Consider the following 25,157-nt stretch of genomic DNA (forward strand, 5'->3'; position numbering starts at 1 on the left):
TCTAACTAACATGGCTTCAAATTAGCTATGAGGTAACAGTAGAGTATCTCCCTCATTGAGGCAATGTTGAGTGCAGAAGAAAGTGTTCATGATTTCCCAGGAAAAAAAAAATACTTTTTTGCCTTTTTTTACTGTCATATTCATTCCTTTTAAAAAGGCTACCTGACATCTGACCTACTTGGTAAGTTAATTCTTCTTTTTATCAGGCACTACATACTCAGTCCTTAGTATCTTAGACATTTGAAGAGATTCAGATTGATACAAACTCCTCAAGTATTATTTGAACTACACAACCCCACTATTTCCATTTCAGATAAGTGAATCACTTTCAAGAGCTGCAGAACCAGATGCACGTTCCTTTAAATACTGGCCCTTCTGACACAATTTTACATTGATCTGAACATGACAGGTGAAAATAATACTGCTTGGCCTATTTAAATATATATATGTATGTAACTTTTTTTCATTAAAAAAATGGGATGGATACTTTAATGTCAAATGTCCTATTTTATATTTCACCTGAAAAAGTAATTGTACAGGGTTAATTCTACAATGCTGAATTCTTCATTAATCACTAGCATTGTAAAAAATGGCAAGAAAAATTACATTAAGTTTTATATTCTACCTCTAACCCTCACATCTAAAAATAGTATGACAGAAAAAAACTAAAATCCTTTGTAGCAGACAATTAGACAGTTGGGATGTTCAAATCTCCAGTGCATGCATAAATTTTGAGATTAAAACAGCATACCTTTAATTAGCATTTTTTCCACAGGAAGAGGATATTCTGTGAGTTAACTACTTAAATCTTAGGTTACCAGGATAAACAAAGTGTTTCCTTTTGGTTTTTTCAATCAAAACCAATTTTCTTCATGCAGCAATAGCATTTTATTTAGCAATTTCAGGGCCATTCTTCTAGATATTCACACTTTTTTCCAACTGTTAATTCTAGCTCTACAAAGAATGCGCAGCATGAGCAGAATTTAAACTTTGAACTCAACTCCAGGAGACAAAATGTTTTAAATGAAAAAGGAATATTTAACTTGACAATAAAACAGAAAAAGCAAATAGTAGACAGAGGGCTTAAAAACATGAAATAGAAAATAAAATTAAAGAATTAAGAGAAAGCAGGAACAGTTAAACTCATGTGTTACAGATATACACAACCTCGCTGAAATTACCAAATATTGACTCAGTGTTAAAATTGTATGAGATAGTATAATAATAGCATTTAAATTTCAGAGGGAGTCTACTTAGATGAATGAGATTATTCAGGGAACAGGATGTTGGTCCCCTCTTCTCAGTCCCACTAACGGACAGAGAACTGACAGCCCAGTAGGTAAAGGCTTTGTGAGGAGATTGCCTGTTAAAGTGTACTGAACAGGAATTGTACCACTGTGAATGACAGATGCAAAAGAACCACTTAAATCATAAAATGGTTTTGGACAAAGGAAGTTTGAAAAACAGAGCTTCACTTCTCCTAAAAAGATATTAAAATTAAGAAATTTAATACTACTATTTTTAAGAAATTACCTACTAATTTTGGGTCTCCAATATTTTAAATTATGATAAAATCATTTTTGTTCAGTACTTCTGCTGGTTGGTTTAATTGAAATTTTATGGAGGTATATTTAAAGAGTCAGAGACTATCATACTACTTCTGTGCCTGAATGTTATGGAGTTCGTAAGACTTCTATCTTGTTTACGTGAACTTGTAATACTAAAACATGCGCAATGCTAATCAAGAAGCTAGAGCATTTGATAACTATCATAACAAAACAGAAGGAAAAAAACAAGAGAAGAGAGAGAGAATATGCCTGATTTGAGGCTGTTCAAGTTTAGGATAAATTTCACATACTTTAGTTGATAAAAAATTACTGTTACCATTGGGATCATAGGTAATTTTTCAGTATGGGTGTGTCAACTCTTGTGAACATTTAGCTCTTATTGTAGGGGACTACTAATGTCCTAAGTATGCAATTCTTTCCTCCCCCCGCCCCCGGCCCTGGTGCTTCCCCAATTGTTGTACAACTGCCTTACAAATCCTAGATTAGAATAGAATCACAGAATCATTTTGGTTGGAAAAGACCTTTAAGAACAAGTCCAACCGTAAAGCTAACACTGCCAAGCCCAGCACTACACAATTCACATAAGATCAACCCTCTTCAGAAATAAAGACAAATTATTTCTGAAGGAAAGTGCTCAAAGGACTTAACAAGCTTTAAATTCACATCTTTTGCTAATTAAACTTAATTTTCTTGACACTCTCTGTATACACATGCCTTCAGGGAATAAACTGCTCCCTGACTTAAGCCCCCCAAAGCAAATGTATGATCACAGGAAATAAAAAATAGCAACCTGAACTGTAAATCACATTCTTTTTGTTATAATGTCAATAGAATCTAGAAATCATTTTTTAAAAAGTCACATACGTTAATTTTTACTGAAGTAACTGCACTATATTACTTAGAACAACTGTGTTCCTGAAACAGTAATCATACATGTTTTAAAGAAACGGAAAATGATTGAATAGTTACAGAGGACACTGTTTTCCCTATAAACTGATTCAATGTTCTGCACATTCACAACGTTTAATTTTATTTCTTAAATACTGCAGAACATTGAGCTGCTATGGCTTAAATAAGAAATACACATTAAAAATCTGTGTTATAAGCACAGAGATATAATTTGCATCACTTAACAAAAAACAAAACAGAAAAAAGTTTGTTTTGGGAGTGTAGGTATTTGTAAAAAAATGCCTGTAGAAGAAAATGGAGTTGAAAATACATGTTAATTAAGGAAACAAATTTATTCAGTAGACTCCTCTGTTTTGTAATGCACCACAGCAAAACACAACAGGAAAATGAATGACATTTGTATTCAAGTTGATATGCCTTCCAAGATGACTGATAATAATAATTCAATTTCTGATTTATTGCATGCATACTTTCACAAGTTATGCTACAAAAATAAATATATTGCTCTCCTTTCTAACATTAAGACCCACTATAAAGGATATACTTGTACACACATAAACTGCACATATAGTACCCGCATTAGCAAGACTTATTTCCAGTTTATATACTCTACAAGTTGCTGTTCAATTACTTTATCGCTGAGTCACAGTCTACTCTCTGTGTTATTTACTCTCAAGTACTTCTTATGAATTGGTGCTTTTTTTTGAAAGTTTCACACACCCACAGCGTACTGAAACCCTTTCAACCATGCAATCGGTCTTCTCTGCAATGCCTTTTTTACTTCATTGCAACTTGAAATAAACTGCAACTATACAGCTACCAAATTCTTAACAATCAGGAAAAGAATCTCTTAGGAGGGACACAGTTAACATCATCCAACAAAATGGTCAGCTTTAATTTGACAAGATGCAAAAAAGGTTCCCTTACACAATCTATAGCAACACATCATTTAAAGTCTCAAGCCAATCCTCACAAAGAATCTCCCAGAATCACTATGTTCAGAAATCCTTACTCAGTGACTTTCTCCTATGATTGGACAACTAACATTTAAAAGGACATCTTTTTAAAGGCAACCAGATTAAAATAAATCATATGCTGTCTTACAAAATATAGTTCATTACATAAATTGATTAAAAAACTGTTTTCTCTGGACCTAGCCAAAGAACAATCACGTTCTTAATTAGGACACACGGTGATTTTAAGATTAGAAGGTATGCCGAAATATTACCATAAAAAGAGCATAAAGCAGAGCACTTTGTATCCAATCAAATCAGCTACTAAAGAAAGTGATCATACAGTACCTCAGTTTAGAAAAGGCTCTTGCAAAATCAATTTGTCGTGTGTAGGTTACCATTATACACCTGTCAAGCTGATAACGTCTGCACTGAATGAGTATTAAAATATATGCACTATAAATCTGAATTTTGATTGACTTCATATTGGCCGCTGTCCTGGTTTCAGTCAGGATAGAGTTAATTTTCTTCACAGAAGCTAATGTGAGGCTATGTTTTGGATCTGGGAGGAGAAAATGTTGATAACGTGCTGATGTTTTAAGTAGTCAAGGATACTCCAGCTCCTTGTGCGGGTCCACTAGCAAGAAGGCTGGGGGTGCATGGGAAGCTGGGAGGGGACACAGCCAGGACAGCTGACCCAGGCTGGCCAAAGAGATATTCCATACCATATGACATCATGCTCAGCATATAAAGCTGGGAAAGAGAAGGAGGAAGGGGTGGAGGGACGTTCGGAGCGATGGCGTCTGTCTTCCCAAGAAACCACTACGCGTGATGCAGCCCTGCTTCCCTGGAGATGGCTGAACACCTGCCTGCCCATGGGGAGTGGTGAATGGATTCCTTGTTTTGCTTTGCTTGTGTGCACGGCTATTGCTTTACCTATCAAACTGTCTTTATCTCCACTCATTAATTTCCTCATTTTTACTCTTCCGATTCTCTCTCCTGTCCCACCGAGGGGGAGTGAGTGAGCGGCTGCATGGTGCTTAGTTGCCGGCTGGGGCTAAACCACAACAGCCACCATCTCAGACACAGGTATGATGTGAGTTAAATTGGTCATGACTCTTGGGTGACAATTATGAGGCAAAGAAAGAATAAAGGTCACATTATTCCAAAAATACTTCTTAGAAAAACTGACTTCATGTATTGTTGATTAGAAGACTAAATTAGAACGTTTTTCTATCAAGATGTTTCCCAAGGATTCACATATATTTAGATGAAAATGTCTGTAATAAACTTTACCAGACATAGTCTGTCAGAAGTACGCAGTGTAGAAGAATTACACTGCTACAAAGCAATTACTCTTGCATCTATCTATCTATCTATCTATCTATCTATCTATCTATCTATCTATCTATCTATCTATCTATCTATCTCAGAACTTCAAGGAAAAAGCCACGGAAATGGCTTGGAAATAAAATTATGCATATACATCGAGATTTGCTGATGCCAGCTGTTAATATTCTATTAGAAGTACAACAATTAAACTGCTGAGAGACAATTACCACAAGAGGGGAAGAAAACACCACCACTTTTGGGACCAAAGATATAAAATTTTAAAAAGTAATTACTTCACTAGTTAGCATATAGAGTTTCTTATTCACACTTAGTTAATGGATAAAAATTACCCATCCAGTTATTCCATCTTCAACACAATTATTTAACATGCATAGGTACTTTGCATGTTTGCATAGATCTTTATGCTTTCAGGAGAAGCAGCAAGTGAAAAGTGAAAAATAACCATCAATAAACTCTTGAGATATGAGGTTGTGAGGAGGGGAGGAAGGGAGAAAACAAGAAAAAACAAATCATGTAGTGAAAGTTACATAAATAATAAAACAAGAAAAATGATAAAACAAGCCACGGATGTACTGAAAACAAAAGATAAAAACTACACCACTATATCCAGAACATGTTCTTCCCCCTTCCACAGAAACAAAGCCGATAAACGTTGGACTAGTTTTTCTGATGCTCTAGAACAGATCATTCAGACCTTTTGTGATGCTGTTTCAAACATTACAGCTACAAATCAAAATAAGAAATTTTATGTGGACCACTGGTTTCAACTGAGAGTCTAACTGTGAAATGCATATACACACACACTCCCTCTTTCCCTTTCTCTCTCCCTGTGTATGTACATGCAGTGCTTCTCATCTTGCGCAAAAATAATTATTTACTTTATCTGCATTTTTTCTAGTCTATAACTTCAAGTAAAAAAGGCACTTGTGTGATAACATGGTCTTACTCAAGAAGCAAATTTTTTCAAATGTCACTATGTTCAGTAAAAAAATGAAAATAAACCAGAATGTTTCTTCTTTTTCTAAAATATACAACATTTTCACTACCATACCCCACAATTAGCTGTTAAAAAAGCTCTGTGATTCAGTAGCACTGTAATTCAGGATTTTCAAATGCCAGTATTTTTAAAGACAGCTAACATTATTAAGAGAAAAAGACAGTAATAGTAAACCACTCAATTTTGATACATCCACCAGCCTCAAAGCAATTTTACAACAGAGGCCAGTACTGTTATCTCCAGTTTGCAGAGAGGAAGCAGAAGGACAGAAGAGAACTAGCCCTGTACAGCCTTGAGGGACACACTCATAGGCCATGTAAAGCAAAGCATAGATTCCCCATTCTCTATGCATGGGCCTGGAATTATTACTAAGCATTTATGAAGTACTAGTTACGAACTTGACACAAAACTGACCATAAGAAATACATGATGGTTAGAACAAAACAAAACAACAACAACAACAACAGACAAAACCAAAAAAACCCCACACCAAAAAAAAACAAAACAAAAAAAACCACACACACAAAAAAAGATCTCATCAACAGATGAATTCTGGAAAAGACAGATGCAGGAGTCAATGAATTCTGGAAAAGACAGATGCAGGAGTCAAAGATCATGTTACCACTGCCTACATTTTTGTTTTAACTCTCTGCTGGAGCTTATTTCTTCCACAGAAGTGTAGAAATGGAACACGTGTCTGTGCTGGATGCTCCAGTGCAATTTAGAGTTTTAGGTAAAATTGCCTGCTGTGCTATAAGGAAGTAACACCTGCCAGAGAAGCCAGGTGGAACCACTACTGAAGTCACTGAAGCAAGGTTAACCAGGTATTACTTGTCAATAGCTTCAGAGTAAAGAAGCCTGAATTCCAATACAATTTCTCAGTTGCTGTATGACTGAGAAAATATATTACTTGCTCTTTATCCCCTCAATATATGGTATCATCCCATTTGCCTGTATTACATGCATATATTCCTCAGCTTCAAGTAGCAACGAATGTAAAAAAATATCTTGTTATTGTTCACAGAAAGTCACTTAGCAAACCTTACAGAAGATGTCATAACATAAAGTCACAGAATAGTCTGGGTTGGAAGGGACCTTTAAAGGTCATCTAGTCCAACTCCCCTGCAATGAGCAGGGACATCTTCAACTAGACCAGGTTGCTCAGAGCCCCATCCTACCTGACCTGTAATGTTTCCAGGGATGGGGAATCTACCAGCTCTCTGGGCAACCTGTGCCAGGGTTTCACCACCCTCACTGTAAAAAAATTTATTCCTTATGTCTAGTCTAAATCTACCCTCTTTTAGTTTAAAACCATTACCCCTTGTCCTATTGTCCCAACAAAAAGCATATGCACCAATTACTTATATGACTTTTTCCAAGTTTGTGACAAAGCAGCCTCCTAGGTATTTTCTGAAGGACTATGTACAACTGTGTCACTCCTATGTAGATCAGGATTTTTAATCATCATTATTATTATTATTATTCCATATGAAAATCATAACTAAATGTTTATAAGAAAAAATATTGACTTTAATCAAATACATGGAATTATGAAGTCACATGGTTGAAGGATAAGACATCTATTAAATACTTAATAAATCTAGGCCACAATAATGCAGTAACCAAAGCATGCACCTGAAAAGTGATTTGTGTGGGAATTTCTCACAAAACCTTGGACTATATAACCTGTATATGTCAGATTTCTAAATTATGTACCTCCTATATTTATGTTGTATATATAAATACATCCTATATTTATACAAATACAGTTTTCATAGGACATGAAAATTATTGTATTTTTTCTCTCTCCACATATACATGCCCTTTTACACATCATTTCAAAGTACACAGAGTCCTTTCCAAATTGCATCCTTTGAGGTGCTATAACTTTACCATGCAAATTAATTTTCTGGCTTATTTCTTTTTGCATGTGTTCCAGAATGTTTTCAGTTCTTCTGTACCTTCAGCTACTAAGCTGCCCTAAACTGATGAAAATATTTTACAGATACGCTGAATGGTTCTGTATAACAAGAGGGTTGCACAGCTGCATCAGAAAAACTGTATTTTCTTTAGCCATGTTCTGTTTTCATTACATATGCTCTCCACTTGCTACTTCAAGATCTGTTCAACTATTTTTATATTTACCAGAACTTTTCATATTCAATATCCATTTCTACAGTCATCTTTACCAGTTATAATAAGTTCCATTTTCCCATTCAAACTTTTTTTTACAAATTCCTAGACATAAATACTAAATTATCTATTCCAGATGCATTTTTCCTCTGTTCTCCCTGATGTTTGCATGATCCCTGAATTTACTTTCAGTTATGAGTTCTAATTAATATGCTGTTTGTCCACCTCATTGAAGTCATGCATTTTATTGAACACTTCCATTATTTTCTGCAGGTTCAGTCAAGTTAGTTCTCCCACACATCACTCCTCTTAGGTAAAAGAAAAAGGAAAGGAAATAAAATGCATGTCACACTATCTGATGGACATAGACAAAACGTATGTGCATAGGAGATATACTGCTGCAGTAAGGGGTCTGTCTAAATCTCTTGCACTAAGAATTATGCACTTGCACTTCCAATTATGGAATGTTGTTTTGTTTGCAATGGAATCTAGCATAATGAGGCACTTTGAAGACTGTTGAGCTGAACAGTATTATTTCCGAGAAGATATATCATCCCTTGAATATGTTTTTGCTACAGTGCATTTACACAGAGAAATCTGAATGTGTCTGCTCAAATGCAAAGTTAATTTATCTTGTCATGTTTCTATCCATGACATCATTATCCATCATGGATATAAACTTACTGTGGTTGATCACCTACAGTTTGGCAATAGTCAAACACACTAATGACTACTTAAAAGTAGTTACGATACTTACGTTGGTGAGGTGAATGACTCCTTTTGATGTAACAGAGCAGCCCATAAAACCAACATACTGCAGCTCAGGACAATGTTCAGCAAAAGCTTTCACTGACTGATCTGTCACCTACAGAAAAGATATACAGGTAGTAGTTGAATAGGTAATATGAGCACATACTTAGCACAGTGTAACCAGTTTCTCTGTAACATTGGCAACCTGCTCATTAATACTTTTATCATCCCTACTGTTCCTTTATTTCAAGCATTTGAGAGTGCAACATCTATATAAGTGCATGAAAAGGAAGGAAAAAGATCGTCTTTGGCAACGGGGGATCATCTTCTTGTAGAAGGAAAGAAACAGAAGAAAAGAGAGAACGATGGCCACAAATGTGAAAAAATAGTTTTGGCAAGAGTTAATGACAGTAGATTATGACTATATGTATAAAAAACATTTACAGATTAGCAGTGAATCTTTTCAGTCCTTGTTAGATATGCAGCATCTATCTAGTCAGAAAAAGGTTCTTCATTTCCTCTGTATGTCACACAAGCCTCATGATTTTCCAGGTTTAGAAATATTATTTACAATCTGTCAAAAGTAGTGTGACACTACCTGAATATGCTTTACAACTACTGTCACAGAAATCACCACTTTAGACAGGCATTTTGCCACTGCAAACAGCAGGTTCTGTTCTTAAATCTTGACTTATAAATAAAATAGCAGTGCATTGAACCTGTTGCTTGTCTTTAAGCTCAGTTCAGTAACAGATCCTGTCCTTTGCTCTCAGCCAACAAAGTTCCACCACCTGCAGAAGCTGACTTCAAGTTTTATTGGGAAATGCTGTAAAAATTCTCAATCAGCACAGTAATCTCACCCTCAGCATTCTTTACTATACCAGTGTCTAGGAATGTATTACTTCTTTTTCAGACCCTATGTCATTTATAGCAATTGATATTTTAATAATGTTATTCCCACCCAGACAGCATGTAATGAAAGCCACTTGATATTCTATTTGGTTAACTACTCTTACTGTGATTGTATTAGTTGAGAAGGAAAACATAGATATATATTTCTATATATACATATACATACATACACTTGCAATTTCACAAATATGGCTTCTCATACAATGCATATAAGATACTATGTATAGAACTATTAGATCAAAACACCTGTAAACTAAATATCTCATGAAAGGGTAAAAGTAAAATTTATATTACGTCTTTTTGTTCTCCTTTTTGCAGGGGCGGGGGACAGTAAGAACATGTAGTTTGGAATTTATTTATAAAAATAGGTTAGCATTATAATCAAATACAATTACCTAGTCTTCGGTTAGAATAATTGGTAACTAAATCCTACCTATTCTTATTTATATATGGCTCAAAAACATAATAAAATAAGGTTTGTATGCAAAAGTATTATTTTTCATTAGACCTATACGGGTAAAAAAAAGTAGGTAAGTTTCAGACAGATATGAAATAGAAGCAAAGCTAAATTTAAAGCTCAAATTAAGTTTCTAAGACTGAAAACAACTATTCTTCTGCTCAATTAGACTTTCTTCTATTTTATCATCTGTAGTGTCTAGCAGTGATGACATATACATAGTTGAACTTTTATTTTTAAACTCCAACATGCAGGTTAGTTCACTATTTCTACTACAAAAAGGTGCCAGAATTAGTAACTTTTATTATTGTACAGATGTGTTTTATGCTCCCAAGAGATGGCCTGTTCTGCAGAATCAATGAAAGATAAGTAACTGATAAAAAAAACGCATGGAAAATTAGCAATGGCATGTATGCAATGATTATGCAATGTCAACACTGTCTCTTCATAATGCAGTATGTAGCTGTACATTGCATTTTCATCAAAAGCCTCTTCACCACTCAGGAAATAGAACAGATACATGAAATGTGTATTATAAACAAGGCTTCCACAAACTAACAAACATTTTAGAGTACCAACAACTGACATCCAGACATACACAAACAGATTAGACTAGCATAATCTAAAAACAGATTACCATAGAAAATATATCGCAGTTCTACAGAAATGACCCTTGTCAACAAAGATAGAGAAATTCACACTCAATTCTTTTATAGATCACAGTACTGTTCTTCCAAGAATCTTTAATAATTGGATTGTCTAGTCGACCTTCATTGACTTTCATTCATCCTGTCTTGCTTGATGTTATTCTTGCTTTGAAAAAGTAATATAGGATGATGAGGACAGATTTATAAGTTATGCACTAAAGCATTGTGAATGGGAAATACGCTGGTCTGGAACTAATGGCACAGATTTTGTTCCTATTAAAAAGATCTATGATAAGTGAGATACGGTTTAATAATTTTCTTTTTATGTATTGCAGCCTACTATATGCAAATTCCAGTTCTGCATTGTTTTACAGAAATTCAATATTTTGAGTATTCTGAATTAGATTCTATAAGTATTAGTTTATTTTATATTCTATTCAATAATTGAAAGAGCAAAAAGGAACAGCTCTGAAGCAAAGATGATAATACAAAAAGAAAGTTTGGGTACAACAATACAAGCCACTTAATTTCCAACTAAAAAGCCTTGTAATTAATAAAAACTTACAAAAGTTCAAACAGAAATAACTGAAAGAGAGATAGGAATATAAATAGTAACCAGCACAGAATGAACAACACGTTCTCTTAAACAGGTGTGCTGCAATGTAAGTAGATCTTAATTCGCCTTTTTTTCCATATAAAATACATACATAAAAGTTTGCAAAATATGTAAAATTTTCCTCAGAAGAAAGACACCTAGCAGGATAAACTCTGCCAGAGTAAAATATGCTCTCATGTAAGTAGAGAGTCAGTCTACCATGAATGTAACATGTAAGTAGCCACTGTGGAAGTCAGCACTAATGGTAGAAGAAATCCCTTTTCTCCCAACTCCTTACTCCATAAATCTTTACTAGTTTTGTTCAGACACCAGCTTAACCATACTTATTTTTGGAGAGCACATGAAGAAAGGAAGGGTCAGGGAGAACTTACTGAAAAACAGTTTTATGTTTGAAAAATGATAGGTTTACAAAAAGCTCATCTGCCAATTCAGTCCTTAAACATTCTTCCCTAAGGCTCACATACAACCCACACAGAAATCTGCCCTGCATGAAGCATGTTGCCAGGCCCTCCCAACACTGTGTTTTATATCACATACTCAAAACAATGTGCATCTTCCCTGCAATCTTGCATGTTGTAACTAGCCATAATGTGCAGTTAGGATAACCTCAGGCATAACTTTGTCTTACTCCTTTTTGCCAGAACTCCTGAAATATATCCCTTTCACAAGATACAGGCAAATCACGCAGAGTGAAGGCATTCATCCTGGACTAACTTGGCTCATCAGCTTACAGGTGGTGAGTTACAAGTACATACGTAAAGATATAATACAAAAAAGAGAAACATAAAGCAACAAGATTCCTCATATACAGAAATATCTCTATCTACTGTAAACAAAGGCAGCCAGGCTACCACTGTTCTATCAGCAGGAAAGACATTAAATATCATTAAATAAAAATTAAAAAAAAACCCAACAAACAAATCACAGCAATGAAATAGTTTTGAGAGAAACTACCTGACTACAGGTGTGTGTTCACATAGGTTCTTCCTGCTTAGTTTAAAATTTGCACTGCTACCTTTATACTGAAATGTAACCACCAACAGCTTGCCATGATGCAAGGTAAAAGTTGTTGAATTTACTGCACTTTGTCAAAGGTGAAGATGGAAATAAAGGCTATTATGTTCAGATAATCCCTCTTTGCCACATAGGGAAAAATTACTTTGTCTCTTTTTTGACTAACACTTTTTACATTAGTTTTTACTAGAAGGTCAAACAGATCACAATATTACACTAGAAATCAAATACTAGTAACTTTTACACTATTAAACTATAACTTACGCTTACAAACATTTAAGATTACGTATATTTTCCCAGTCCAATGAATAAAAAATTATAAAATTGGTTTTTTGATAACCCTAACCCTAACCTAACCTAACAATTAGGTTATCAATTAGGTTAACAGGTAACCTAATCAAAGCAAATTGTTTTAATTTAACCACTTTTGAATTTAAATACAAATTCAATTTCATTTTTAAATTCATGTCTACAGGAGGTTGCAATACTCAAAGTATTTACTTACAGATTTAATCCTACAGTTCCACCAAGCATGCTACTTGCATGTCATTAGTATCAGTTCCTAACCATATTTTAATAATACAATTTATTAGCATTAGATTATACTATTTGGTTGACTATAAATATAAAACCAATTCATTTTAAATTAAATGAGAATACAGCACAAACACATATTACATAAATCCTCATAAGGGGTTCTTTTGCTTTCCCTCCCCCAGAAAACAAAAGGCAGAACAAGTGAAAAATGAAGTTTGTGTTTAAAAGATTTATTTCAAATTTAAGCTGGAAGACTTCCCCTATTCAGTAGTAGTAATACATTGCCTGCTTACCATAAGCATCAACTTAAATGTATGTCATAAAAGCTGTGACAAAGTAATTATGATTAGCAAATATGCGTTTAATTCATGACTCCACATTGCAATTGCAGAACTTTGACAAAAATAAGGGACAGGTAATCTGTCATCACACTCAAGTTTTCAGGATACCCAAATTTCACCAGTAATCAGCAGCAAGGCAAGGCTCTCTTCTTAACTAACTGCCATTGAACAAACTGTATTTCTTCATGTTCCGTAACATATAGGGATAAATGTAATCATTTCCTTAATCACAAAAGAAATTCAACAACTGTCAGCTTTAATTTGCTGGGAAGAGCAAGAGCAGAACCTGTATTGCAAGCCAAATCTTACAATATGAGCTATTCCATCAGAATCAACAATTCACAGCACATAAGACTAATACAATAATTAAAGCATGGACTCAGAGGAGGCCTTAGCTGCCTGAAACAACATCCCAAAATATAAAACTGGGTCTGGCAGTACTCCTTATGTGCTTGCTGCCTTACATCTGTGAAGCACTAACTCCATGGCTGTCTCGTTTGGAGATGAGAATGTGACATCTGTCTGAAGTTTCTGCTCTGTGCACCCCTGCCTACCTCAGACCTCATCAGAACGTACTCTCTTATTGGCATTCTGTACAACACTATGCTACCCCACCCCGACATTTGAGAGGAGGAAAAGAGTGAAGAAGATTGCATTGCTATCCTTTCCTTCATTCTTATGCATTAGCTCAGGAGTTAGCGTTACTATCTGCCCATGACAGGAGAGGAAAAGACAGACAAGAATGGAAGGACTAATGTAAAGAGTTGAAAGGAGTATTTTATTTTATATTATGTTTAACAACTGGCCTCATCAAGTACATTCTGGTAACACCAATTACTTCAAAATACCCCAAGTATTAACCCCCCCCCCCAACAGTTCTGCAGTGTACTCAGTTGAATACTAAAGGAAATAATAATTTTATCAGGTATCCTTCTAGAATGCATTTGGATTTAACGTTTCTTTGTCGTTTCAAGAGGACTGAACAACTGGCTATAAGGAACACTGTTCCTATTTTATCTTAATAATAGTGCAAGCCTATACAAATTCTTCCTAATTCATCTAACATAGTTTTTAGATACAGAATTCTAAGTAGCTCAGTATAAAGTATTCCTTCCATTTCTGTGGCACAGAGTATCACTGCTTAGTCTTATTCTCTTCTCGTTACTGATGACACAGCCATGAAAATAGAAGAGTTCCTCTTCCTATATTGATCTATTTTATCCCCTGAATTAATTAATATTAAGCAAAACAACACACTTGGAACATATTAAGTTTGAAAAAATAAATAGTTATAGACAACTATTATCTTCAAACTGGTTCAAATGTCTGGGTTAGAAAACAAATCTCAATGTTCAATATAAATTACCTTTGATTCCCATTAACTCAGAATTTAATAAAGTATAGTTTGAATGTACTTATATTGAACAAGGCTTTTGGCTCACCCTGATTTATTTGTTGCAAAATGCAAATAAAATTGTAAAAATAATTCTTCAGCTTATAAAATATTGCCCTCCTACCAAAAGACAAAATTATCAAAATGTATTTATTCTAGATTGGCAAAACACTGCTTCCAAAACAAAACTCTACACCTTTCATCAAGCAGCATGTATACATAACCTAATAACCATTAAAATTTCAGAAAAATTAAAAAAAATATACACTTATTTGCAGGGAGTGCCACTGTATAACAAATTATGTAATGAGAATCATACATCAGGAATACCGTACATTCACAAAAGGTTATAGGAAAACTTAGTGTTGCTCAGTATATTTTTTAAACAAAAGAATGCATAATAATTTCTTAAAAATTAAAAATAGTATCCTGATCATCCTTTTTTATTCATTAAAAAATACTGAATCAAAAAGACTGATGTGTCCACATGCCAAGAAATACATATCAAACACTTTAATTTAGTATTCTGAGTACAAAACAAGAAAAATATTTCCATGTAACTGCAAAACAGGTCGATGGTTTATTGGTCTAGCCACTTACTCTTTCCTCCTTGTCTAAGAAGTGTATGAATCAAATATTCAAACTTTCTTCCACAGAAAATTACTCTGCATTATTTCCCCTTAACTCAAATACCAACTCAGGCAACACTTTCACTGCTATCACACAATACCAACTCAGAAATAGTTGTTTCTGACAAATTTTTACATATTAAAACTGTTATACGTTAACAAAGCAGTAGAGCAAGTATGAACTACTGTAACTCTCCTTCTACCAAAATTCCCTATATGCATCACTGTGGTATGCTATAGGGATAAATATTTGCCAGATGTTTAACTATGTCTAAAGAAGTTTCTTCAGTGAAACAAAGTGATAAACAAACTGAAGCAAGCCAAAATACTGATACAAGAATGGTATATCTAACCAAAATCCCAAATCCCTCCGTCTTGCCAACACATAAGCAATTCCTAGTATGCAATGCAATCAATAATACAGGCTTATAACACCTACGTAGCATTAACACATATGCCAGTGGTAATTGTAAACTCTATAGCTAATATGCACAAAAAGACAGCCAATCTGTGGTATTGATTCATGTCTATAAAATCATCCAGAAATCCAGAAAAATAGGATATATCCCTTGGTATCACATGCTTATTTTAAAAGCTAGTAAGTATGACTGAAAAGGTAACTTCCAAAATAATGTGAACATTTTCTCTTAAAAAATTAGAATATTTAGTACAACTAGAAAATTACATAATTCCTGTTCAAATATTTTCTTCACATTTCAGAGATACCATGTAATTTCAGTGAGCAGGGAAACTCTTGTAGCAGTTGAGAATGTAATGTAATGTATACACACAATACATTCTATACCATAAAAACCACTGAAGAAGTCATAGTATTTCCAGCTGATCTTGTTTTTCTTAACTCAAATCTACTCATACTAGCCATACCTAAAAACTACACAACTGAAATACAGTATGACATCACAAAGCTGATATCATCAGCTGTAATATATAGGTAAGGCTGCCACCAGCAAATATCTAAGAATTGCTACTGTAGAAACTGAAAGGCGGCACAAATGCCAAAACTTTTGTTGCAATACACCTTCAAGACATTTCCATCCTATGGCATTCCATACACACAATTTACAGGTTCATCACCTCCTCCTCTTTCACAAGCATAGGAAGACAAGACTGTCCAAAATTTGCCCAGTATAGGTCACAGGTGCAAAAGTATTGTCTGCCCAATCCACCAAAATAAATTTCATCAAGGGAACTGTTCAATTCTCATTATGTGTCTCCTATTTCACAGAATCACAGAATCATTAAGGTTGGAAAAGACCTTTAAGACCATCAGGTCGAAGGCTGGACAGTCTTCAATTCTGTCCATCCATCGAAGGCTGGACAGTCTTCAAAAAGGAAGTCTTAAAGGCAGGCGGTCCCCATGTGCCGTAAGATGAGCTGGCAGGGAAGGCAACCGGCCTGGCTGAACAGGGAGATTTTGCTGGGACTCAGGGAAAAAAGGAGAGTTTATCACCTCTGGAAGAAGGGGAAGGCAACTCACGAAGAGTACAAGGATCTTGTTAGGTCAAGCAGGGACAAAATTACAAAGGTGAAACCCCAGCTAGAGCTCAGTCTGGCCACAGTTGTAAAGGATAATAAAAAATGCTTCTACAAATATATTAACAACAAAAGGAGAGGCAAGGAGAATCTCCATCCCTTACTGGATATGGCGGGGAACATTGTCTCCAAGGATGAGGACAAGGTTGAGGTACTTAATGTCTTCTTTGCCTCAGTCTTTAATAGCCGGTCCAGGTATCCACAGGGTATTCAGCCCCCTGAGCTGGAAGATGGGGATGGAGAGCACAATAACCTGCCCATAATCCAGGAGGAAGCAGTTAAGGACCTGTTAAGCCACCTGGACACCCACAAGTCTATGGGGCCTGATGGGATCCACCCAAGAGTACTGAGAGAGCTGGCAGAGGAGCTTGCCAAGCCACTCTCCATCATTTATCAGCAGTCCTGGTTAACAGGGGAGCTCCCAGAAGACTGGAGGCTTGCCAATGTGACACTCATCTACAAGAAAGGCCGGAAGGAGGATCCTGGGAACTACAGACCTGTCAGCCTGACCTCCATAGCAGGGAAGATCATGGATCATCTTGAGAGTGCTCACAGGGCATGTGCAGGACAACCAAGGGATCAGGCCCAGCCAGCATGGGTTCATGAAAGGCAGGTCCTGCTTGACCAACCTGATCTCCTTCTATGACCAGGTGACTTGCCTAGCAGATGAGGGAAGGACTGTGGATGTTGTCTACATGGACTTCAGTAAAGCCTTTGACAGCGTCTCCCACAGCATTCTGCTGCAGAAACTGGCAGCTCATGGCTTAGACAGGTTTACTCTTCGCTGGATAAAGAAATGTCTGGACAGCCGAGCCCCGAGAGTTGTGGTGAACGGCGTTAAATCTGACTGGTGGCCGGTCACAAGCGGTGTTCCCCAGGGCTCGGTTCTGGGGCCGGTCTTGTTCAATATCTTTATCGATGATGGATAAGGGGATCCAGTGCTCCCTCAGTAAGTTTGCAGATGATACCAAGTTGGCTGGGAGTGTTGATCTGCTGGAAGGTAGGAGGGCTCTGCAGGGGGATCTGAACAGGCTGGATAGATGCGCCAAGGCCAACTGTATGAGGTTTAATAAGGCCAAGTGCAGGGTCCTGCACTTTGGTCACAGCAACCCCATGCAACGCTACAGGCTTGGGGAGGAGTGGCTGGAGAGCTGCCCGGCGGAAAAGGACCTGGGGGTGCTGGTTGACAGCCGGCTGAACATGAGCCGGCAGTGTGCCCAGGTGGCCAAGAAGGCCAACAGCATCCTGGCCTTTATCAGAAATAGTGTGGCCAGGAGGAGTAGGGAAGTGATAGCGCCCCTGTACTTGGCACTGGTGAGGCCGTACCTCACCTCAAAATGAGAGAATTTCATACATACTGTAATAAATAAAAGTTAACGTGAAGAGAGAAGAACTATGACTACAACTTCATAGGTCAAAGAAAGTAATTTCATAATTGTTTTTCCTCTTCCATACTTGAGTAACTTTACTGCACAAGGAGAAAAGACAGAAAGAATTTTATTGAAAAATATTAAATGACTCTATGTAGTATCTAAACCCAACATTCTATAGCAAAGCTCACAAAAAAATACAAGTCATTTAATGGACATAACCATTCATGGGCATACCACGAGAGCTTCCGCAAATAGTTACATCTTGCTCAAACAAATTTACGTATTAGCCTTCTTGGGTAACACACTTAGTATACAATACATGCCATCATGTTTAAAACAAACAAGAAAACAACACACAGAATGTCACTCAAATTTCAGATACAAACAAGGTTACTGGCTGAATTTACTTTAATGCATCTCTTAGGAAGTACAGAGAACGTAAAAATTTTAAACAGCCTTGCAGATTTCCTTCTGATATTGGCCGATGTTAAAATGAAATTACATTCTCCCTCTAAGAAGTCCTTCTAAAATCTAAAAAATATTAGTTATATGCGCAGGAAAAAAACGTTTCTTGTAATATAGGTTAATGGACATGGTATTATATCTTTATTACTGGCTAACAGACAGGGTGTTGGGTATTCAGTAATAATGCTTATTCATCCTGCTCAATCTGAGTACTAGAAGTCTTCAAATTTCATTAATGAAAAATCTAGAATACTCCATAATGTCCTAGCCTACAAAAACTAGGTAAAGCCAGAATGCAAATCCTAACTGGAGCAGACATTTTTTCAAAGCACCAGTATTCAGAACAGATAGGAATCACAAGTTCAGATGAACTCAGGAAATGTAGCATGAGCTTACTATCAGCAAAAGTGAGGTACTTTGCATGGAAATTGAAATGGTTTTGGTTTGATTCAGGAGTTGTTTTCACACAACAGAACTACAATTAAAAAGAAACACTTGATAACTAGAAAGCATAGGACAGATTTTTTTCTTTGTAATTTTTTCCTTAGTGAACTACATGCATTACAACTAACTTAATTTAAAATAAACCACTTGTCTGCTGTCTACCACTACAGAAGTCTGATAAAGCAGTACACCAACCTACATATTTTATCAATGTGAAGCAGAATCAGCTTTAAATCATAAAAGTAGTTAAAATCTTGAAATGCACTAGACATGATGAAAAGACTCATAGAAAGAGGATGTGATTTAATATAGTTCTCTAAGTTTTGCACTTGTATGAAATAAGTTTCTTTTCATGCTTTCTGATCTACTCAGCACTACAATAAACACACACATGGTCTGTTCAGCAAAGACACTAGCGTAACAGGCTGGACATCATGATTCTCGTAACAGTAGCTTTATAGAGTTTTGTCCCTACATTTATGAATTGGTACAGAGTTCTCCAAGAAATTTTATGGTAAGAAGTAAACATGCTACACCCTGTGAGAGTTATTACATGAATGGTATTGGCCTACAATGAAATGCTGCAGGGAAATTAGTCATTAAAATGGTAATCTTCAGCATTCACTACTGTGATTGACTACTTCATTACAATCACAGTTTGATATCAGCAGTAACTGGTAGAAGCGACCTCCAAACATAGCAACAATAAAAAAAATTAAAACAGCAGAAACAGAGCTTTAACATGCATGTAGACAAGGACTCATACCCAAATAACACAGATTGGTTAAAAAAAATAAACTAAAAATCGGTATCGTATAGGATACATATACACATTCTTGCATACACTTCTGTAGAAATCTAATTTATAGATTTTAGCAAATAATAGCCTCTAGCCCAGAAAAGAAGACTCTTAAGTGGAAGTTCTGCACATTCTGTGCTTCATTCCTTATACATCTATCTTTGTTCAGCTACAACTAGTACACTGTTATACCCCGTGACAAAAAATTTCAAGTATTAAAATAGAAACTAAGTTGTATTTTATTTTAATGTCCACACTAAAAAATCCAAACAAAAAACAAACACAAAAACCCTAAAATTTTTGCTTTGTCTTAACAACAATAGCAAGGAAAACCAATTACCTCCAAAAAGCTTTAAAGAAAAGATGTTTATAGCTGGTAACAGATAATCTACCCAAATTCTTCATAAGAGACTTGCTTCTCGGAATTGTGGTTGGTTGTCTTTTTTTTTAAATAGACCTTTGCAGGAAGTCATTTGTCAAAACACAAAAATAGGAGGATTTTTGGTTTTGCTTTATTTTTTCTTATAATATTTAAAGCGGTCTTGATTTTTTTCCTTTCTGAAAGCTGGGCAAACAAGGAAGTCATCGGTGTTATTTCATAAGAAAAACATATGTACAGTAGTCTACTCGTTGGTATAATTTACACCACTAATTTTGATCTATCAGAGTTAAGTCTGAAGAGGCCGTCTGGATGCTGATGGCAGAAGAAACTGAGAATATGTAACAATAAGCACAAATACTATCTAGTCGGGGAGGCACTTAAACATATGAGAGCTATTGCCTTTTTGTCATCTGGATTAAACAATTTTACATTTCCAAGGCCAAAGACTAAAATTGGAAGACAATTCATCTCATAAGGGCCCTCACTGACACATTAGAAAGTGAAGGATTTGGAATCTTAAGCTCCAAGAGAAGAACACATATAGAAACTAGAAATTAAGGATGTTTGTCATCAGATCGAGGCAGAACTTCAAACAGGCCCAGAAAATTATGGCTGAGACATTACAAAAGGTATTAGAAGCAAGTAGGTGATATAATGTGAATGTGAACATGAGTTAGATCAGATTTTTTATCCTTACATGTTGTCTAAAGGCATACGAAAGACCTGTTCAGATTATTTCAACCTATCACTGCATACATGCATTCAAGAACAGCATCTTGCAGATGAGAAATGCAAGTGGGACTGCTACATTAGTTACGATTGGAAGCAGGCTACAATCCTGATTAACCCTACTAGAGAACCAGACCTCCATGCAGAGACACTGAAACAGGAGAACCTGTCAACACATGGATCCACAACTGGACAGCTGACAGGCTTGTGTGAAGCCCTGCGTGCTCTGTGATAATGGTAGGATCAGCACAAGAGGGTGCTGAAGTTCAGCAATTCAGTTTTAAAGGAGAAAAGAAAAGAAAAAGAAACACCTGCTTGCTTCTTCACAGAGTTCAGCACATTCAGAAAAAAGAGATTGCAACTGTTGCTAGTCTCTAGGCCATCACAGAGAAGGAAAGGGGAAAAAACCTAACAAAACAAAACAAAGACGTTAACAAGAAGAAAAAAGAAAAAAATTTTGAAAGTTCTTCAACTTTACTTAAATGATTAAGTCAGCATGTTTTGGATTAACCCTGGTAGGCAGCTACACACTATACAGCCACTCACTCAATCCTTCACCAAGTAGGGTGGGGGAGAGAATCAGAATGGTGAAAGTCAGAAAACTAGTGGGCTGAGTAAAGACAGTTTAATTTAAAAAAAAAAAAGAAAAAAGAAAAAAAAAAAAGACAACAAAGCGGGGGGGGGGTGGGGAGCACAGAACCCAAGCCAGGGGAAAATAAACAACCCTAAAGCAATTGCTTGTGACCAACTGACCAATGCCCAGATAGTCCCTGGGCAATGCTAGCCTGGCCAACCTCCTTTCCCCTCAGCTTTCTATACTGAGCATGACATCATATGCTCATATTGCATATATGCATCATATGCATATATTCCATGTTACGGAATATCGCTTTGGTCATTTGGGATCAGCTGTCCCAGCTGTGTCCCCTCCCAACTTCTTGTGCACCCCCAGCCTGCTCGCTGGTGGGGCAGCATGAAAAGCAGAAAAGGCCTTGGCTCTGTGTAAGCACCACTCAGCAATAACTAAAATATCCCTGTGTTATCAACACTGTTTTCAGCAAAAAATCTAAATCATAGCCTCATACAAACTCCTATGAAGAAATTTAACTCTATCCAAGCCAAAACCAGTACACAGTTACCCCAAATTCTCATTTTGGTTTAACAAAGTCAAAGGTTTAAAAAAAAAAAAAAAACAAAAAACAAGCAAACAAAAGGCAAAACCACCACAAAACCAACACAATTTCAAACAAATAAACCCAATTCTGAATAGACACATAAAATAACAGACATATCAATATGTTTTTTTCTAGTCAAGCTAGTCAACAAGACCTTTTGAAAGAAATAATACTTTTTCTGATCTTTCTAATCTTTGCCAATATAACACCCTTCACTTTTACCCCACCTTTTCCTACTGGTAAATATGACAATTGCAAGCAGGAAAGTAATTTTTTATGCCAGAGCTGTAAAACAAGTTATATAAATCGATCAGGGAAGATGAGCCATTACCTTACTGAAAAACACACAAACTATTGCGAGCCTCCTAAATCTGTTGATGAATTCCTTCACAAATCAGCTGCAATTTTGTGAAAACAGCAAACTATACAATATCCAATGCTTTGCATAATCAATGCATCTTCAACATCTCCAGCTTTTGGCAAAGCAATCAATTAGGTCAGCTCTCAAATAATCATCAGTAGTGCCCAAGTACACTGTTTAATGACTTCCAGTTGTACTGTATCAGCAACTGGGGGGGGGGGGGGGGGGGGGGGGGGGGGGGAGGGGGGGGCGGGGCAAGAGAGACAGGGACAGCAAGAATGAAGTTCTCCCTACCCATAAGTAGAAGAACAATTATGTTATTACACTGGAAACAGAAATATCTGGAAAGGTGTTAGAAATTTATTTTTGTTTCTTGTCTTTCTCCATCCCCAACTCACTCTCCCATTCTCATACATCTGCAGAATTAGCAGAATGATAAATGAGAGCTCAGACCTCTTCAGGCTCTCCTTGGAAAAAACAGAATGATGAGCTGGACAATCACAAAAATCATCTCCTACCTTGTTCCTTTATCCTTGGATAGTCGGGCCTTTAGTAGTCTTAGTCTCACTCCCTTGAAATGAGACTTGCAGAGCCAGTGCCTGGGTCTGCAAACTCATTCACTCAGTTCCTCTTCTTCTGACCTCCTGAGTATAATTTATTCAAACAATTACCAAAATAAATTTTAAGGAAAGAAAAAGAATGCAGACATAAATGAAGTATCTAAACCACACATTTACCTAAAGTAGGCTACTGTCAACTTAACACCTGTATTTTTTTACAACTGTTTGAAGGATTTTTCTTCGATGAAGAAAATGCAGCAGCAACAACTTATATGAGTAATGCCCTTCACAGAGTATCACAAAATAAATTATTAAACTGAGGAAGGTAGAAATCAATACAAGAATTAAAAGATGGGAAAGGAACTGGCAAAGATGGAGATAGCAATGCACTGGATTGAAAGGAGGATAATAGAGCTAGGTGATGTGAACAGATACAAGCAGAGTTTGTAAAAAACCAGTCTTGAGACAGGTATTAAAGTGTTTTATTAAGAAGAATACATAATCCCCAAAAAGCAGCATGCAATGAATTTTACTGGTGAAGTTGGGAGTACAATCAACACAGATGAGAATAATGCACCTGTTCACAAAGAACTGGATGAGTATGAAGACTGGAGTAAAGCAAACAAGATGAAACTGAAGAGTCTCATGTACAAAGTCACTTAGAACTTCTGTTACAAACTCAGTTCTTATCAGCTAGAAACACATCAGAGGAGAAAACACTGGGTATACCGCCTGGTTACAGATTAGCACTACAAGCACCAATTAGATGCAGCCATGCAAAAGACAAACTGCCCTATTATGTGTCAGGCAAGGTTTTACTAGAAGAGAAAAGGAACACAATTCTACAATGCATTCAGTAAAAGTATGTAGAAGTTCTTTGCAATTCTGTTCACTCATATTCAAACCCGACAAATGTAGAAAAGAGGTACATAAACCATGGAATGGAATGGAATGGAATGGAATGGAATGGAATGGAATGGAATGGAATGGAATGGAATGGAATGGAATGGAAGCAAAGGAGACACTTCAAAAGAGCACAGGGTTTAAGCAAACATAAAGCCAGGATCTGATCTCTCACCTGAGATAAACCACAAGGTGAGAACATAAGGAAGAATTACCTTAGCCAAGGACAATTATAACCACAAACCTTATGTGGAAAAACTAGTAACAAAGAAAGACTAGAAATTCAAATAAAGTTTCACTTTTCATAGCATTTCAACTTCCCAGTATTAATAGTGTAAGCAAGGTAGCTACTTTTTGGATCGAAACAGATATACTTCCAAACAGTGCTAAATCATGTGATTAGCTATCGTAGCAAGCAACAGAGTCCCTGATGCAACAGGTCTCTCTTATGTATGTTTCCATATATTCCTTACACTAGTTAAAATAATCGGCCAAGTCTCATAGACCTTATGAACCTCGAGGTTTAATGAGAACTTCCAAGGAGTCTGGACTACTTGGTAGAATTCAATGAATATTACCACACAGGAAAATTTTGGAACAGCATTGTAATCTAATAGCCATGCTGCTGAAATAGCAGTATAGTAATCAGAGCATAAAAACATAGCTCAATTGTAGTCATGGCTGCCAGCAGATTTGCTTAGTGGTTTTTACTCTCCTTTACTCTTCTCAGTGACTAAAAATGCCAAGTAGTCCTCCAGTTCTCAATGACAAATCATTCGGAAAGCACATCATCTTCAAAAGACAAAAGCAGAAGTAAAAAAACCAACAAAAACACCACAAAAACCAAAACCAACCACACCCACCACATTGGGATCGTCATACAGCAGTCAGTGAGGGTAGACTATATAGTAGTAAGTAACCAGTAGAAAATAACTGTTTCAAAAAGAAAAATGTATGCTTGGGTGAGAACCAAATTTTGTATCTTTCCAAAGTGTGTATGTGATAACATCAACAGCTTATTGTGTAGAAGTTTTCAAGGGAGTGCAGGAAGAAGAGGCTTTGGTTTTTAAAGGAAAAAGACAATATCCTTGCTATATATTTAAAAACTTGTATTACAAAAATTAGAATTGCATCTATATTAATAAACCTTTTATGTTTTCAATTGGGAGTATTAATTTAATGAGATCCTATCTAAGGGATGCA

General features: G+C 36.1%; 1 protein-coding gene across 1 annotated transcript in view; it reads right to left on the reverse strand.

Annotated features, from left to right (window-relative positions):
* Positions 1 to 25,157, reverse strand: part of FBXL17 (F-box and leucine rich repeat protein 17) — a gene marked incomplete at both ends in the record, with an annotated part of 298,576 nt that overhangs the window by 199,163 nt on the left and 74,256 nt on the right. The window contains one exon of the mRNA XM_082012855.1: positions 8,671 to 8,778. Within this exon, the coding sequence (XP_081868981.1) occupies positions 8,671 to 8,778 (108 nt within the window). The remainder of the gene's footprint in view (positions 1 to 8,670; positions 8,779 to 25,157) is intronic.

Source organism: Phaethon aethereus (assembly GCF_964289735.1).
Source record: "Phaethon aethereus genome assembly, chromosome: Z".
Lineage (NCBI taxonomy): Eukaryota > Metazoa > Chordata > Aves > Phaethontiformes > Phaethontidae > Phaethon > Phaethon aethereus.